Source organism: Erithacus rubecula (assembly GCF_903797595.1).
Source record: "Erithacus rubecula genome assembly, chromosome: 13".
Lineage (NCBI taxonomy): Eukaryota > Metazoa > Chordata > Aves > Passeriformes > Muscicapidae > Erithacus > Erithacus rubecula.
Genome location: NC_136665.1, coordinates 19569666 through 19588518, shown reverse-complemented (window position 1 = coordinate 19588518; position 18853 = coordinate 19569666). Strand labels below are relative to the sequence as shown.

Sequence of the window (18853 nt, the reverse complement as noted above, 5' to 3'; positions counted from 1 at the left end):
GTCCCAGGGCATGACTGATAAAATTCCATCATCCCACTGGGAGATGCTCCAGCCAGGGCAGGAGCCAAGCCTTTCCTACCCAGAGAAAAACTGAGATTTGGACACCAAGGAACCTTCTTCCCACTGCATTCCAGAGGAAAACCAGACCCTTCCACATCATCCCTGGAGCTTCAGAGGAAACTGCACCTTCTCCAGGAGCACTGCTCCAGCTGAGCCACATCTGCCCCTGCAGGAGGATGCAACACCATGGAATGGGACTGTGCCACCACCCTGACTGACTGACTGTGCCAGCTTGGATTTTGACTCTGGCAGGGTTTGGGATTGTTCTGTGTAATGCTGCATTTCTATTTTAATTTTCCTAGTAAAGAACTGTTATTTCTAATTCCCATATCTTTGCCTGAGAGCCCCTTAATTTCAAAATGATAATAATTTGGAGGGAGGGTGTTTACATTCTCCATTTGAAAGAAAAGCTTCTGCCTTTATTGGCAGACACCTGTCCTCCAAACCAGGGCAGCAGCCCATGGACCTGGACACCCCTGAGCATCCCCTGAGCTGCCAAGGAACAGGGCACACCCAGCCCAGGTGGCCCTGGGGTCACCAAAGAGTCCAGCCCCCCTGACACCCAGAACCATGGGGGTCTCTGCTCCTGGTGCAGCCCCAGGGCTGGGCTGCTCTGGCCAGGGGAAGCACGAGGGGACTGCCAGGAGGGAGCTGTGGCCTCAATGGGGCAGGGCCACCACCTTTCCCAGCTCCAGAACAGCAGCAGGATTTATTTGTGATTAAATTGGTGATGGTTCAGAAGAGCTGCACTGCCTTCAGCAGAAGGGCTTGGGAGGAGCCCGTGAATCATCAGTAACGAGCAAAGCTCTGGGAACTCTTGTTCTCCTGGAGATTTCTCTCTGCCTGGGTGCCCCCTCACCACACTAATGACCTGGCTAGATTGGATTCCATGCTCTCCAAACAGCCTTCATTACATGCTTCGTATCTCCCAAGATTATGATAAAATTCATCATAGTCCAGAGTCTGGGACAGTCAGCATTGTCACTCATTGAGATTAATTTGAATACGACTATAAATAGAAATAACAACGTCTGATCTTATGAAACAAAGGATTGTGCTGGATGGTTTCAATGCCTCCAAGCAAAACTCATTTAATAGAATAAAATATGGAACAAAGTACGTGTAGTTTTGTAGTATTACTGTTATGAGATTCCAAAGCAGATCAATAATTCTTTCATAAAAATTAATGCCTTGAAATGATCCCTCCATTTGTCATTCCAGAGAGGTCACCTTACTTTGTTTCACAGAGTAAATTGGGAATTGCACAAGTGAACTTGCTGAGAATCCTCTCTCTCTGCCCCTGTCCCTCTCCATGGATGAGCATCCCTCTCCTGGCACAACCACTCTCCTTCCAAATGACCCTTTGCAGTCCCTTCTGCCTCCAGAGAGACACTTGAAAACAGATTAAGAGCCAAGATTATTGCTCAAATTGAATTTTGCCTTGTCAAGAAAATGAATGTTACCTCCAAAACACAGTGTTCCAGAAAAATACATTCACAGCACCTCCAACCTCTCATTAGTGACTCCCCGTGTGGAATTCTCCAAGTGAGGATTTTCCTGGCCTTTTATTTAAACAGGGAAAATCAGATTCCATGTCTGTGTGGTGCAGCCTCACAGCTGAGGCACAGCACACCATGGTCAGGGTGCTGACACACATCAGGGCCTCACTAACAACAAGGACAAATATTGAGAGGCTGCTGAAATGAAAGCTCATTCAGGAACAAAAAAAAAAAAAAAAAACAAAACTTTTTTTTGAGAGGAGGCAAAGAATTAAAGGTTGCTGTTTTCTATTTTCAGCTTTTTGTTCCATTCTTTATGTGAGAAACCGAAAAATGTGGAGTTTCCTGAAATATCTTTTCTAAAATGAAACATTGCTCCATTGCTTTAAAAGTATTGTCCTGTTTGAAGTGAGGAGAGGAAAATGCAGCAATCAGGTCAGGAGCTCGCAATAAATCAGCATCCAGAGAAGAAATCCTGCTGAAATGTGGGAGTTTTCTTCCTGAGCCCCAGAGAGAGCCCAGGTACATCCCAGCAGTGAAACCTCCCAATATCTCAGCAGGGCAAGGGCAGGAGGGGCTCAGCACCTGGGCTTGGAATGGAAAACAAATCCCTGGAATGGCCTGCATCCCACATTCCTGCAGGAAACTGGAACTGAGAGGGGGCAACAACAGCTAGCAGGCGTTTTCCTGGGAATTAAAAGGAGTTTCTAGAAGGGATCAGATCAGCAGTGTGGAATTGCTCAGAAACCAAACACTTCCAAGGGATCTGCTGGAACCATGGGATCACACGTGGCTGTACAATCTCACACAGCCCTGCCCTTTCTCCCTGTGCCTGAGGAGCACTCCTGGCACCAGCAGGCTCCAGTGCTCCCCTCAAGCCCCATCCCATTATCCCATCCCAATATCCCATCCCATTATCCCATTATCCCATCCCAACAGCCTCCCCCAGAGAGCCTGGCAAAGGTGTCTGCATTTTGCAAGGAATGAGCAGCATCCAGCTCAGAGCTGCACTTTGAAGCTCCCTCCCTCTCCAAATAATCTCATTTTTGTGATTCCTGTGTCTGGAGCAGAAGGCAGGAATGCAAGTGTGATCTTCCTCCTTTGGCAGAAGGAAAGGCAGCCAACACCCCCAGGGAGCTCCAGGATGCTCCAATTTACACTCCCTTAGCCCACTTGGCTGCAAAGTTCCCTGGAGGGGCTCAGGAACAGTCCCACAACAGCCACCTTTGATAAAATCCCACAGGGATTTAGACAAAAACAGAATTATTCTTGACTGACTCTTTCAAGCTGCATCCACCGAGGGCACAAACCTGAAGCAGTGATTTGTTCATTATTAATGCCTGTCTGAGAAGTCTGTAGTTCTAAGGGAGCACAAAAACAAGTTTTCCAGCATTAAAAAAGAAATCAGGGAGCTGTTTGGAGCATATTGTGAGGTTCTACTCCCAGAAAATGTGAAACACTCTGGCAATGGTTTTATTATGGAGTTCCATTTGCAGGGAAAGGTACCACCCTGCAAAGGAGTATTTCCTCCAAAGCAAAACCAGCAGCTTAAACCCACCCTGCCTGAACTCCCTGGTGCATTTGGGAGCAGCTTTCCAAATTATTTTGGTGTTATTTTTAGGAGAGATATTTAATTTATGGCCGGGCTGCTATTTACTGGTGTGCACTGATAGAATTGTGTTGGGAAGAAGTCCCTGCCTTTGCCACACTGGAATATTGGTGCAGGGCCATGTCCACGCTCCAGCAGCCCCAGGCTGAGCCCTCCTGGAGCATTAATCCAGTGCTGCAGCACAGGCAGCAGGGCTGGCACAGCCCTGATCCCCAAATTCCTGCCTGGGCTGGGCACACTGCCCTGATTCCCAAATTCCTGCCTAGGCTGGGCACACTCCTGATCCCCAAATTCCTGCCTGAGCTGGGCACAATCCTGATCCCCAAATTCCTGCCTGGGCTGGGCACACACTGCCCTGATTCCCAAATTCCTGCCTGAGCTGGGCACAATCCTGATCCCCAAATTCCTGCCTGGGCTTGGCTGGCACAGCCCTGATCCCCAAATTCCTGCCTGAGCTGGGCACAATCCTGATCCCCAAATTCCTGCCTGGGCTGGGCACACACTGCCCTGATTCCCAAATTCCTGCCTGAGCTGGGCACAATCCTGATCCCCAAATTCCTGCCTGGGCTGGGCACAATCCTGATCCCCAAATTCCTGCCTGAGCTGGGCACAATCCTGATCCCCAAATTCCTGCCTGGGCTGGGCACAGCCCTGCTCCCCAAATTCCTGCCTGGCTGCCCTTCCCAGCAGGATGGGATGGGACACAGCCCCAGGGGATGCAGTCACACAGGGCTGTGCCACTGTCCCTCCTGCCAGGGCACTCATCCTGCTGGATGGGGTGAAGGCAAAGGACAGAGGTGGAAAATAAAGAATCCAGCCCCAAAATCTCAGCTTGGCTCCATCAGCACCAACCCTTCAGCTGGAGAAAGGGTTACAGCTCCCCTGGGCTCCTGAGGAACCTCCCACCCCAACTACTCCCAACCACTCTTTCATCCAACTGCGGGGTAAGCGAGGGCAGAGGGACAGAGGCAGGACTCTGATCACACAGAAAACAACCCCAAACGCCATGGAGATCCCTCCCATCATTTCCTCACCCCAGGAAAGCTCCTACAAGGCTTCCAGCAGTAATTGCACGGATGAATTGCAGCCTCTCCCTGCTGATCCACCTGTTGGCTGTGGCTGCTGGGAGCTGCAGGCAGAGATAACAGAGCCCCCCATGCAGGGAGGAAGATGAGCAGCCCAGGGGATCAGGCCCCTCGTGGGGAGGAGGTGCCTGGAGCAGCAGCAGCTGCCTGGGAGCCCTGCTGTGCTCTGGATGGGGTGTAGATAACTATATATGTATATTTACACGGATTTTCTCCCTACATTAAGGCACAGCACAAATACTTCTCTTCCATGATATTGTCAGAGAAGCAGAAACTCCACTCATATTTCTTTGCAGGGGCCTTTTGCACGGAGCTTTTGCCTCCCAGATGTCAGGGAAAAGCCAGTTTGAGTGTGCAGATAAGCATCCAAGAGCCATCCAGCCAGCCCTGACCCACTGCCCCAGGCAGAGAAACCCACAGTGACCCTGGGAAAGAAGCTGGCTGCCACACTCAGGAATTTCACACAGTTCTGAGGTTAACAAGATTTTTTGTGATTGGTACTTGGTTTTCATCTTTCCACTAACTTGGAGCTTCTCATCCTCCCACACACAACGACACTTCACTGTTGAACAGGTCCAGTTCTCCTCCTAAAATAGTTCTTTTCTATTTCTCTCTGGCTGAACGTGTTCTGGGCTGTGTTTTGAAGGAGCAGAGGACAATAGGGACCAGTTTTACAGCAAGGAAGGTCTGCTTCAAGGCAGCTCCTCCAAGCTGTAAAATATATCTTCAGTACCATCCCTCAGTGTGGGCCAGCTCCTGCTTTCTGGATGATTTGGTTAAATTGCAGTTTTGAACAGATGCTTAGTCACAATGCATTAAAATATTTAGTTTATATAAATATCTCTACATGGAGAAACCATCCAAATATCTTATTTTCTGCAGACTCCACTACGTATCACCCAAGCATGCAGGTATTGTGGCATTAACCAAAAGGCTCCTGGTGCCTCGGTTCCCTTTCTGAGCTGATCTCGCTCGGGAGTGCCCCGGGGGCAGCTGCTGAGCTCGTACCTGAGCACGAGTTCAGCATCGCTCACGGCCCTGCGAGAACCGGAGCGCATCGGGGGATGGAGCAGAGGGCGCGGGCAGGGAGCGATGCCGGGCACGGGGAGATGCTGGGGGAGCACGGGGAGATGCTCAGGGGGCACGGGGAGATGCTGGGGGAGCACGGGGAGATGCTCAGGGGGGAGCACGGGGAGATGCTCAAGAGGGAGCACGGGGAGATGCTCAGGGGGCACGGGGAGATGCTCAGGGGGGAGCACGGGGAGATGCTCAGGGGGGAGCACGGGGAGATGCTCAGGGGGCACGGGGAGATGCTGGGGGAGCACGGGGAGATGCTCAGGGGGGGCACGGGGAGATGCTCAAGAGGGAGCACGGGGAGCTGCTCAGGGGGCACGGGGAGATGCTCAGGGGGGAGCACGGGGAGATGCTCAGGGGGGAGCACGGGGAGATGCTCAGGGGGCACGGGGAGATGCTGGGGGAGCACGGGGAGATGCTCAGGGGGGAGCACGGGGAGATGCTGGGGGAGCACGGGGAGATGCTCAGGGGGGAGCACGGGGAGATGCTCAAGAGGGAGCACGGGGAGATGCTCAGGGGGCACGGGGAGATGCTCAGGGGGGAGCACGGGGAGATGCTCAGGGGGGAGCACGGGGAGATGCTCAGGGGGCACGGGGAGATGCTGGGGGAGCACGGGGAGATGCTCAGGGGGGAGCACGGGGAGATGCTCAAGAGGGAGCACGGGGAGATGCCGGCGCTGCCAAACGAGATGCTGTGCGTGGTGCAGCCACACAAACTGTGGGAGATTCTCAGCACGGCGCTGAATCCGGCAGCGATGCGCTGGAATGTGCCGGGAGGGGAGGCGAGCAAGGCAAAGCAGCAGCTCGTTGGTGTTGTTTCGGGCACTGCCCGGCCGGGCAGAGCCGAGGGCAGCGGGCAGCGAGGGCGGCATCGCCCCGCTCGCCGGGGATGCAGCGGCCGGAGATGCACCGGCAGCCAGATGGGAATGAGGCGGCTCGGCGGCTGCTGGCAGCACCGAGTGCATTTGCCGTGAAAACCTCACAAGTTTCCAGCTGGGAAAAGCGGGGGAATCTCTCCGCCCGCAGCACAAAAATAAAAAAAAAAATCCCTCCACCACCTTCCGCATGCGAAGGCGTAGGACAGGGAGCAGAGAACTCGGCTGCTCACGATGCATCTGGTGGCGCTTCTGTCACTGTCACCGCGCCCGCGATCGCTGCCGAGGAGCGCCCGGCGCTCGCTGCGGGGCCCGGCGGCTGCAGCGGCGCCCCGGGGGGACACCCCGCACCCCGGGGGATCCAGACCCGAACAGATGGCCCCGCACGGCCCCGGGGCAGCAGCGTCAGCGGGGGTGACAATCTCCGTGCCCAGCGAGGGCGGCAGGGCGCGATGGCAGCGCACGGGGGAGAGGCGAGCGGGGCGAGCACGGGCAGCGCTGCAGCGCATCTCCCCCGCACACACTCACGGCTCTCTCATCTCGCATCTCATCCTCCGGCTCTGCTCATCGCTCGCTCCCCCCGGAGCTGGCGCGGCGCTCCGGGCTGCAGCCGCCCCCGCTGCCCCCGCTCCGGCCGGCAGCTCGGGAGGGAGCGGGGACCCGACCCTGCCCCGCACAGCCTCGGCTCCGCCGGAAAAACCCCTCCTGACCCTGTCCCGGCCCTGTCCGGGCCCCCCGCGACCCCCGGGCCCCGCCAGCCCTGCCGGCACCGCCGGGATTCCGTGCGCGGAGCGCTCCGCCCGTGCGCCCGCATCCATCCTCGCCGAGCCGCGGCTCGCTCCAGCGCAAACCCAGCGCAACCAGCGCCTCTCTCTTCCTTTCCTTTTTTTGTTTTTTTTCCTCCTTTCCCTGAGGCATTGCTTCGTGCAAATGGGGCGATAAATCCAGAAAGCGCCACGCACCGTGGAGAAGGGAGACGGGGAGGGCGGCGGGGAGGGGAAGCAGCTGCTCCGGAGGGAGGCGGATGGAGGGAGCACCTGGAGAGGCACGGGGGAGCCGGGGCGGCGAGCCCGCGGCACGGCCCTACCTGGAACAGCCGGAGGATGTTGGCCACCATAATGGACACTGAACTTCCCGACGCCCCGATCACCCCAACTACTTTCTCCGGCTTGACGAAGACGGGCGGCTCGCCGTTGGTGCACCTCACGTCGGAGGTGTCCTTCTGGATGAGCGCCTGGACGAAGGTGAGGGACTGCTCCAGCGCGTAGGTGTCCCGGGAGCAGGTGTCCAGGATGCGGGCGCCCAGCGTCACGTTGGGCAGCAGGTCCGGATCGCTGTTGATCTGGTCCAGGGCGTAGAGCATCGCCTCCAGCCTGTGGATGCCGTTCTCCTTCTTGATGTCCCCGCAGGGGGTGCCCGGGGGGCCCTTGGCGTGCACGGGGAAGAGGCCGCCCAGGGTGATGTCCCCCTCCAGGCGGATGGAGTGGGGCGCGTACATCTCCTGCCCGCGGGCCGCCTCCCCGAGCAGCAGCTCCAGCAGGCAGCAGGGCAGCTCCAGCAGCGCCAGCAGCCGCAGCACCCTGCCCGGCCGGCCCATGGTGATGCCGCCGCCGCCCCCGGGCGCTGCCCCGCGCTCCCCGGGGGCCGGGCCGGGCCGGGATGGCCGGGGGAGGGCTGCGGGATCGGCCCTGCCCTGCCCTGCCCTGCCCGCCGCGCTCCGGCACCGGCACTGGGCAGCGCCGAGCGCCGCTGCCGCTTTAAACGGCCGGGACCGCCCGCCCCCCGCCCCGCCCGCAGCCTGCGCAGCGCCCGCCGCACCGCCCCGGCACCGCGAACGGGAACGGGAACGGGGACGGGAACGGGGATGGGGATGGGAACGGGAACGGGGACAGGGATGGTGATGGGGACGGGGATGGAACGGGGACGGGGACGGGGATGGAACGGGGACGGGGACGGGGATGGGGATGGGGATGGGCACGGGGATGGAACGGGGACGGGGACGGGGATGGGGATGGGGATGGGCACGGGGATGGAACGGGGACGGGGACGGGGACAGGGATGATGATGGTGATGGGCACGGGGATGAGGATGGAACGGGGATGGGCACGGGGATGGGGATGGGAACGGGGATGGGAACGGGAACGAGGATGAGGATGGAACGGGGATGGGCACGGACATGGGGATAGAACCGCGTGGGCCCGGCCCCTGCGCCCGCCCTGCCGGGGATGGTGGCGTACAGGTGTACGGGGGAAGCGGAGGAACACGAGCGGCTCCGCTCCCCGCTCCCCGCTCCCCTCGGCCGCAGCCGGGCTCGGGCAGCGCGGCTCGGCAGCGCCCGCCAAAGGCGCTGCGCGGGGGATGCTCGCTCAGCCCCGCCGGAGCATCCTCCTCATCCTCCTCATCCTCCTCCGCCTCCTCATCCTCCTCCGCCTCCGCCTCCTCTCCCGGCAGGAGCGGAGCGCCGCGGGCTCCCCCGGCAGTGCCACCGCGGGGCTCGGGGACAGCCGGGGACAGCGCCAGCATCCAGCCAGCCCGGGGCATCCAGAGCATCAATCCGGATCGTGCCATGGGAACGAGAGCCAGCCCGCCGAGCTGGGTGCCGAGGGAGCGGCGAGGAGGAGGAGGAGGAGTTTGGATGTAACCCCGAACTCCCAAAGCCGAAGTAACGCAGCTGATCTCGTTCTATTTTAAGATCTCCAGACCCGTTTTTGTTCTGCATACCCAGATCTGGAGGATGCTGGGACATCCTGGTTTTATTCCCTTCACCCCGAATCTCTGGCACCCCAAGGGGCTCCACCTGTTGCCATTCCCTTCTGACCAGCAAATCCACACCCTGGCACATTCCCAAATCCAAGCTAATGCAGAATGCATCTCTCAGATGTTCCCACCAGACCAAGCACATTTTTTTGGAGACAACCTTTAATTCCTCCATCATAAATACCAGAGCAGGTGTAGCTGGTGTTCATCACTCAGCCCCTGACACACTCTGGACCAGCAGCGCCCCGTGTGTAGATCCTGTCCAGCCACAGGATCACAGAGTGGACATCTCATGAAAAATTCTGTTTATCAGTTTTCAATTTCCTGCCTTTTAAGTTGAGCTCTTCAAATTGATTCTCCTTGTCACTGTACCTGAGCTCCATCCACTCTGTGCTCTGAGCTACCTACACCCAATCTGGCCCTCTCAGGCAGGAAACTAAATATAATAACAGCCTGTACATCTCTCACTGCTGTGTTTTCCTTGGGAGAAATATCAGACTTGATGATCTGAAAGGCCTTTTCCAAGCAAACCATGATTGTGTCATTCCGTGGTTTCGCTGGGATTGCTGAATGCCTGGAGTGAGGCAGCACTGACTAAAGGCAGCAGCGAGTGTGTCACACCTGTGTGAGCAACAGCCCCTGTCCCACTGCACCCAGAGAGCCCCTCCCCTCCCTGCCAGCCCACCTGGGAGCCACACTCAGAGTCACACTCAGAGCCACACTCAGAGCCACACTCAGAGTGCTGCACTCACAGCCACACTCAGAGCCACACTCACAGACACACTCAGAGCCACACTCAGAGTGTTCTGCACTCACAGTCACACTCAGTGTTCTGATCTCACAGCCACACTCACAGCCATACTCAGAGCATTCAGCACTCAGAGCATTCAGCACTCAAGCATTCAGCACTCAGAGCACTGAGCACTCAGCACTGAGCACTCAGAGCCACACTCAGAGCATTCAGCTCTCAGAGATTCAGCTCTCAGAGATTCTGCTCTCAGAGATTCAGCTCTCACAGAATTAATCTCTCAGAGCATTCAGCTCTCAGAGATTCAGTTCTCAGAGATTTAACTCTCAGAGCATTCAGCTCTCAGAGATTCAGCTCTCAAAGCATTCAGCTCTCAGAGTGTTCCACCAGCAGTTCCTGAGGAGAACTGAGTCATGGCCATTCCCCACTCCCAGAGCCAGGAGTTTCTCCCCTTTCACTCAATCCCAGGAAAGCTGCAGCCATAATCCTGCACAGCTCAGGAGGGAAAGCAGCCCTTGATGTCTTTAATGGGACACTGAGAAGTGTGGAGATGGAGGAATATTGCAATGTGACGTTTGTGTTTCACTCCCCAGTGAGTCACTGTGCCAGCCCAGCTCCCAGCACAGCCACTCCGAGCTCCCAGGCACTGAACACCTTCTTTACCCTCAGCCTTGGCAGCTCTGGCCTCACACCTGCACAGCCTGGACACCCCCTGGGGCCAGAGTGAAGCAATTCTGCTTTTCTCACCCACAGAATGACACGGCAGGGAGCTCAGCACTGGGGTTTGATGCTCTGGTACCACTCCAGGTAGTCCCAGCAGTCCCACTCATGTCTCACCCTCCCATTGCCAGAGCCCTTGCAGTGCTGGGGACACACTCCATCTCCCTCTGGGGAGATTTGCTTCACCAAAAATAAAACCGACCCCAAAAACACAGAACAAACCAAAAAAAAAAAACCAAACTCAACAAACAAACGCAGCCTAAGCCTGATCTTTTTAGCAAGAGAATTTGTTTAGAAGTAAACGCTGGTTAAATGCATCCAAGAGAATATTCAAAACCATTTCTCAACTTTGCTGCCAAATAAGATTCAGCCAAATTGTTACTGGATAAGCAGAGAGTTTGCCAGAAAGGAAGGGGCCTCATTGCTGGCATCCTTCAGGGAGTGGCCTGATCTCCAGCACAGGAGGATCTACTGTCAGAGCTGCTGTATAATTAAACACTGCCTTTATCTGGGCAGCTGGCAGAGCAAACACACAATCCCCTTACAGCCAACCAGTGGAAGCAGCCCAAAGAGTGATGGACCAGCAGCAAGGAGGAATAAAACAATCTTTCAAATATTGGAGATGTGGCAGAGGCTGCCAGGCAGGCAGAGGTCAGCTTGGACAACTGTAATGGACGTGGTACAAGCAATTAATTTGTTGGGTGAAGTCAGGCTTGGGAAAGCAGCCAGAGCTGCTGCTTATCTGCTGTTCAGAAAATAATGGATTTTTGGAGCAGAGGCCAGTGAAAAGCTCAGATCCTTAACTCAGGGCTTTGTTGTTGCTGTTTACAAAGAGAAGGTGTCAGTGAGACTCTGGTTTCCAGGGAGGACAGGGGACAGCAAATTCCCTTCAAGGGTATGGTCGCTTAGATACCTTGCTAGATCCTTATTTATGTAAGAGAAACAAGATTTTTACAATTGTAGCTTATTGAATTATAAAATATTAAAATATATTAAAATTACAAATAGATTGTAATTTATAAAATTTATGAAGTTATTAAATCTACAAGACATTATGGATTGTTTCCAAGGAAAAAAAAAAACTGCAATGAACACGTTGTGCTAAATGAAGTATCTGGGCCTAATTCTGTTTTGAGCACTGGTGTGATCCTGTGGAAGAGCAAAGCCAAGCTCAGCCATCCTGTGGAGAGAACATTTCCCTTCCTTTGATGCTCTCAGAGGCCCCCAGCATCACACTCAGAGCTCTTTGCCATCTGCAGGCACCTCCTGGGTGCTGCCTCCTGTGCCCTGCAGCTGCCACTGCTCTAGGGAGAAAAAGGATCTGGGAGGAGGAGGAGGAGGAGGAGGAGGGGTGGACCTGGCAACGCCAAGTTCACCATTGGATTGATGATCTGAGCCTCCATCCCAGTGATTTTGTGGCTGTAGCACGTGGTTAAAGGAGTGCAGGGATCAGCTGCCACCATCCCCACCCCAGGGAAGGACCAGAAGGGCAGGGGAGGAAAGGCCCTTGCTCTTCCCAAGCAATTGCCCCTCTCTGAGCAGCATTTCCCCCTCTCTGAGCAGCATTTCCCCCTCTCTGAGCAGCATTTCCCCCTCTCTGAGCAGCAATTCCCCCTCTGAGCAGCAATTGCCCCTCTCTGAGCAGCATTTCCCCTCTCTGACAGCAATTCCCCCTCTGAGCAGCATTTCCCCCCCTCTGAGCAGCAATTGCCCCTCTCTGAGCAGCAATTGCCCCTCTCTGAGCAGCAATTCCCCTCTCTGAGCAGGAGCTCAGGTCACTCTGCCACCTCTGCCTCGGGGACAGGACTGGTGGCATTTCCCAGAGCCTGCAGCCCCATCCATCCCTGCCCCAGGCTCTGAAATCCATGCAAGCCTTGGAGAGGGATGGATCAATCAATTCCACAGGAGACACTTTGCAAGCATTCCTTGGAGATCACAAATCTTTCCAGCAGTCAGCTCTATTAGATGGGCACTTCAGCCAAATCATTAAACTCGCTGCCACTCATGAGGAACAACAACTTCTCCTTTCCAAACACTTATTATTCTCTCACTTACTTATTTACTAAGAATATTTTGATTCGCTTAATGCTTGGAACATCTTCCTCCACTGCTGAATTAGAAATGATGGAATTGCACATTCAGGATAATTAAATAAGACAGCTTTCTCCCAATAATAATAGTGTTGTAATGTCAGACAATAAATGGACCCAGCCAGTGCAGGCAGGTCTCCTCCTCCCCTTCTGGCTGTGCTGCCTGGACTTTTCCAAAGTGGCATTACAGCTGATGGAATCACTCAGGATGCTCTGCAGAGGCTTTTCCCTCCCAGCCACCAGTGCCCCTTTTCTGTCCTTTACAGCTCCACCAAATTTTAAGCAAAACGCTCTAAAAATACTTGACAGATTTTTTTTTTCCTCCAAGAAAAAAAATGCTTTCTACATTTCTGAAAAATACCTTTAACTGGTCACATTGACCCAGCACAGTTCAGAAAGGCTTTGTTAGGAAACTGCTTCCCCAGTTTGTGAGCTCAGGGCTCATTTCATCCCAAAAACCACAGAACCATGGAATTGTTTGGGATGGAGGGAGCTCAGAGATCACCCAGCTCCAAACCTCTGCCATGGCAGGGACAGTCCCACAGGACTTTCCAGAACCTCACATGTCACACTCACACCCTCCTGACTTTCCAGCTCTGTCCTTCTGGGAATTTAATGATTTCTGTTGAACTGAAGTTGCTTTTAGCAGAGAAAAGAAAATCATCCTGGGAGCTTCATAGATTTTGTTGTTTGCTGTAATGGAGTCACAGAAAACTCCAGTTCATGTACTGAGGCACTAAATACATTCCCTTTGGCCCAGCCCAGTTATCCCCTGACACTGAGCACTGGCTGCTCTTCCCAAAATCTCCAGGGACAGTGATCCCAGCCTGGAAGGTGCTGTGGTACCCAATCCCATCACAGCTGGCACTCTGCTTAATTAGTCCTGACAAATCCTGATAATGAATCATTGAGAATATGAGTTAAGCATGAAATAAAGCAAACACCAAGGATCTTATGTAATTCTTCCTACTTCAATGGCTGCAGGAATTGAGTCATGAGATTGTTTTGGAACATTTTATGACACAAGTCAGGAGAGCTCTTTGTAAATGAAGTTTTAACTTTTTTCCCTTTAAGGGCTCTTCATGGCTGTGCACATTTTGTACAAGTGGAGATTTTTTTTCTTCATCTCTTTCATTTATTCCCCTGATGTCCTCCCTCATTCATTTTGTAGCAAGCCTGGTCTGTGCAAGGTTTTACCCTGTGTACAACAGGAGCCAACTCAGGCAAAAAGCATCAACAGCCTGGTAATGTCAGCAGCTCCTTTCTGCTGGTGTGGGTTCACTTCCATTCCCTTGCCCTGATAGTGAATATCAGACAATCATGCCTTTTCTCCATTTGCAGGTACTTAACCATGGCTTTCTTTCCTGCCCATCACACCCCATGAAATGAATTTTCCCCTGGCTTCACCTGTCTCACTACTCACCTGGTGTGTCTCTAGATCCTGGTGTTCCAACCCCACCAAGTGGGGCCATGGAAAAGCCTCTCCAAGGTGCTCCCATGGGTGGAAATGTGGTTTTGGATGTGGGTTGAGCTCAGTGTTGACCCAGCAATTTTTCTTCAAGACTCACTGTGTTCTCCACAGAAAAAAAAAAAAAAAAAAAATTTACAGGTACTGGGAACATCTCCATCACCTGTGAGCTGTTCTAATAATAAAAAATGTTTTATTTGAGGTGTTTCATTCATTATTAAATGAATGAAATCAGATTTTTCAAACCCCACTTTGGACTTTGGGAAATGCAGTGTTGAACTTCCTCTCTCAGGGAACCCTGGGCTAACAAAACCTTTCTAGACTGGTTGCTTGAGCTAAAGGGGTGGAGAAAGGAATTCAAAATAAGTGGGATGGGATGGGGTGGGATGGGATGGGATGGGATGGGATGGGATGGGATGGGATGGGATGGGATGGGATGGGATGGGAGCCCCATAGCTGATCCTCTTCCAGCCCATGGCAAGTCATTAATTTCAGACTGGAGTGTTCATTTGAGGAGTGCTGGCAGGGCAGGGGAGGCAGCCTGGGGGTTAAAGGAGACAGGACAGCTCCTGACAGGATCCTGGAGCAGAACCAGGGGAAATCCCTCACAAACAGCTCTGGGTGTGTATCCGTGTTTGACACCCAGGGAAAATGGATTTTATCCTCAATTAGCCCAATCCAGGGCTGCCCTCAGCAGGGCTCAGGGTTCACTGGGACAAACTGCAGTGCCAAGAGGGGAACTGCCTCACTGCCCCCCAAAATTCCACCCAAACCTCAGCCCTGCTCATGAGCCCCTCTGGGAGACAATTATTGGGTTAGAAAAAGGTTTTTATGAAATGACAGAGTGGCTGTGGGACCAGAGCTCACACTTCCCAACTTGTGGCTCTTGGCTTCTGTTGGGTCTTTCAAGGGAACCAAAACACTTTGTCTTATCAAACCAAACACATTGGAATGAATATTTTAAAATATTTTCCTTATTTTTTTCCAATTAAAGGGAAAAAAGTATTATAATTTCTTGATATTATTAGGGCCTTTTGTTGAAAAAACAATGTCAAAACTCCTGTGTTTTCTGTGCAGCCCCTGTCCCTCCTGGAGCTGTCCCTGAGGGCTGTGCCTGTGCCACCAGGCAGGGCTGGGCTGCAGAGTGAAGGTCCTGGCTCAGGACACAGCCCTGGCTCTGCTTTGGGCCAGCTCTGGCCACTGGATTGTGTTAGGGACACTGCCAGACCATCTCCCATCTCAGTTCCCCCAAATAAATCCATTTTCCTCCCTTCAGGAGGACACCCCAGTGGAAGCAGGGCGTGGGAAGGGGGTTTAGGGGGGATTTGTCAGGAAATGTTCCCCCAGCCCTGAGCCAGACATGGCAACAAAACCACCCTGAGAGGGATTCCTGCAGCCTTGGAACCACAATTAAACACTGAGAGGATGGAATTGAGGAAGGGACTCTCAGCCTGGCCCTTCCCCAGCTGTGGCAGGAGCAAAACACCTTCAGCAGGGATTGTTTTATTGTGATATGCAGAGCTGAAACAAAATCTGATCCAGATATTGGATCAAACCTTGTACTCCTTGGCAATCTAATTTTATCCTGACATGTTGATTGCTCGCTCTTCATCTGTGGCTGCTGTCCCAAAGGGGGCTAAGTGAGAGGAGCTGCTTTTTTATTTTTTTTTTCTTCTTTTTCCTTTCCTCTAAGAAGATGACACGAAATAAATTCAGAAGAACACACACAAGAACAATGTGGGGTTTGTTATTCACAAGGCAGCTCGGAGAAGGGAAAAAAAAAAATTGGAGCTGAGATTTGTGAAGGATGGTACAAAATATGATGGAATTTCTGACTAATAAATCACAGAGAACCATTCCAAACCAAGGGAACTGGTCCATGCAGGAAAATCTCTCTGCATTGTTCTCACTGCTCTCCAGCAGGTGGGAAATGTGGAATTCCTTGGAAAAGCCAGGCCTGTGCCTCATGAGGTCTGTGGGCAGATCCAGTGGGGAATTCACAGCTCATAGACCAAATCCAGTCCCAGCTTTGGGTGCAGATTCCTCAGGGATCTGGAATTCCCAAGAGAGGAACATCCCTCAGAGGCAACACCTTTAGGAAGGGATGCTGAGCTTTGCCACAGTGGAGAACTAATTACATTTAAATAGGAGCTTGCAAAAATTCCAAGGATTTCTACAGATTTCCATGGATATCAAACTCCAAATATAAAGCTGAGGGATGCCAGCAAGGGGCACACAGCAGACCTGAGAGCAAAAGCAAGAAGAGCCCTTGAAAACATCCCTGCCCATCCTCTGGGTATTTCCCTGGGGGTCACAGGCTCAACTCAGCAAATGTTGGTCCTGCTAATGAAAGGGGGAAACCTGGTGTGGATATTTGCAGAACCCAAAACCCTGCCCTTAATTTTCTTGCAAATATTTAAGAAAAAAGTCAAACACAAACTCACCAGCCCATCAGGAGAACCTCATTTGCACCACTGGCAATCCAGAATTTCTCACTGAACCTCTCTCACTTCTAATAACCTCAAACTTAAAAGTGTTTCTTAATTTTAGCAGTTTTTTTTTTTTTTTTCTCTTGACCCAGATACAAACAAGTTTTTACTACTGGGAAATGCAGTGTTCATGCAGCAGGGCTAAACCCATCATTTATTTTTGTATTAAACCAGAATTTCTCTCCTTCCTCTTTAATTCCCCACCTTGTTGGAGCTCTGCATTGTCCCTGAGCTTAGCAGGTGTTTTACATTCCCACTCTGGCTCCTCCATTAGCTCAGCTCCAACTCTGCCCAAATCAAAGTGAATATTTCAGACACACCAATGGTGGCTCAGGGTTGGCGTGAGCAGACAAGAATAAAATTGCTTTTTATAAGGTTTTTATTAAAAGCAATTCAGTTTGGAGGACCGGAAGATGAATTAGCAGAGTGATGCTGGGCTGGGTGTTAATTGCAGCCAGTTGATTTAATTAGGGATGGCTGATGAGTGTGGGGCAGTGCTGGCTGGAGATTCCCTGTGGGCTCCAGCTCTGCCACAGCCATGGAGAAAAATCCATGTCCTCAAGACATCCCCTAACTTTTCTGGTGGTTTGACTCATTAGCAATTTTCCTTTTCATGCTCTTTGAGGTGAAAAAAAAAAAAATAGAAAAAGATGGCATTTTGGAGAAGAGAGGAGCAAGTAAAAGACAGGCAAACCCATGAGAGCACTTAGGGAGGAAAAAACCCTCCAGTGCTCCTGATGTTTCCTCCTGAACTTTTCCATTTTCCAGCAGCAGGGTTACCTGAGGCAGCCCCAGCACGTCCAGGGGGCAGAGCCTGCCCAGCCTGGCCCTGGGGAGCCACAGGAGTGTGCAGGAGCTTTTAGTGCTGCGAACCAGGGCTTGAGTTCTGAACAGGAATTCAGATCCAACCCATAAATCACCAACTTCCCATCGAGCAGGGTTAAGATGTGCTGAGTTAGCGTTAGAAATCAAAGTAACCACTGACAATCCTCTGGAAACTCAGCAAATTTCCTTTGTCCTCACTGCCAGGAAGGAGAATCTTCCTTTCCAAAATGGGAATTTTTACCACTGGTTTATGTCCTTTCCTGTTTTTATGAGGCAAAAGTTACAAAGGTATTTCAAACATGAATTAATTGAAACTTGTGCTCAATTCCCACCAGAACTAGGCTGGGGTTCTCTAATGTGGGGTGTTTTGGAGCTCATTTTCCATTTTTATACCAATGAAATTGTGGATTCATTCAAATCTAAGAAACATTTAAGGCTGGACTTGATGTTCTTGGAGGTCTTTTTCAACTGTGAGCATTCCATGAACACGGGCTGCAAAATCAGAAGGAAGAAATGACAATTAGCACATGCCCTGAGGGAAGCAGACCTTTCCCAGCTCCACGCTGGGTCTCTCCTCAGCCAATGCCTTTCCCTGCTCCTTCTGCTGTGTGCTGGGAGTGCTCCAGACCCCAGATAGAGGACTGGAGTCTGACCCACTCCCTTCAAATTATTATTATAATTTTGAAATTAAGGCGCTCTCAGGCAAAGATGTGGGAATAGGAATAACAGTTCTTTATTAGGAAAATTAAAATAGAAATGCAGTATTACACAGAACAATCCCAACCCTGCCAGAGCCAGAATCCAAGCTGGCACAGTCAGTCAGTCAGGGTGGTGGCACAGTCCCATTCCATGGTGCTGCATCCTCCTGCAGGGGCAGATGTGGCTCAGCTGGAGCAGTGCTCCTGGAGAAGGTGTAGTTTCCCCTGAAGGTCCAGGTATGATGTGGAAGGGTCTGGATTTCCTCTGGAATCCAGTGGAAAGAAGGTTCCTTGGTGTCCAAAATCTCAGTTTTTCTCTGGGTAGGAAAGGCTTGGCTCCTGCCCTGGCTGGAGCATCTCCCAGTGGGATGATGGAATTTTATCAGCCATGCCCTGGGACTCAGTGGCCATGAACAGATGTCTGCTGGAGGGAGGATGGGCTGTGGGAAGATAAAGATTATTGCCCAGCTGGTTTAAAGATGGCCCATTAGCAGAGAATGTGTGCCAGGAGATAAAGATCACTGCCACACCCAGTTTGTAACAATGGCCCATTAACAGGAGATATCCCCACAGGGATAAAAATCGCTGCCACACCCAGTTTGTAACAATGGCCCCATTAACAGGAGATATCCCCACAGGGATAGGAATCGCTGCCACACCCAGTTTGTAACAATGGCCCATTAACAGGTGATAGCTCCTGGATGAAGGGTGGGTGATGGGAAAGATAAAGATGATTGCCCAGCTGGTTTAAAGATGGCCCATTAGCAGAGAATGTGTGCCAGGAGATCAGGGGCACTGACCCACCCAGATTTAACAGATAGGGACAGAATTCACATTGCTGGCCACATCAACTCAAC

General features: G+C 52.4%; 1 protein-coding gene across 3 annotated transcripts in view; it reads right to left on the bottom strand.

Annotated features, from left to right (window-relative positions):
* GRM7 (glutamate metabotropic receptor 7) overlaps positions 1-7906 on the bottom strand; it is a 163473-nt gene extending 155567 nt beyond the window's left edge. For all 3 annotated transcript variants that reach the window (XR_013775717.1, XM_079316959.1, XM_079316960.1), the window contains exon 1: positions 7289-7906. Coding sequence is in view for 2 of the 3 variants with exons in the window: in XM_079316959.1 (XP_079173085.1) it covers positions 7289-7798 (510 nt within the window). In the remaining variant the exon portion in view is untranslated. The remainder of the gene's footprint in view (positions 1-7288) is intronic.
* Positions 7907-18853: the final 10947 nt, after the last annotated feature.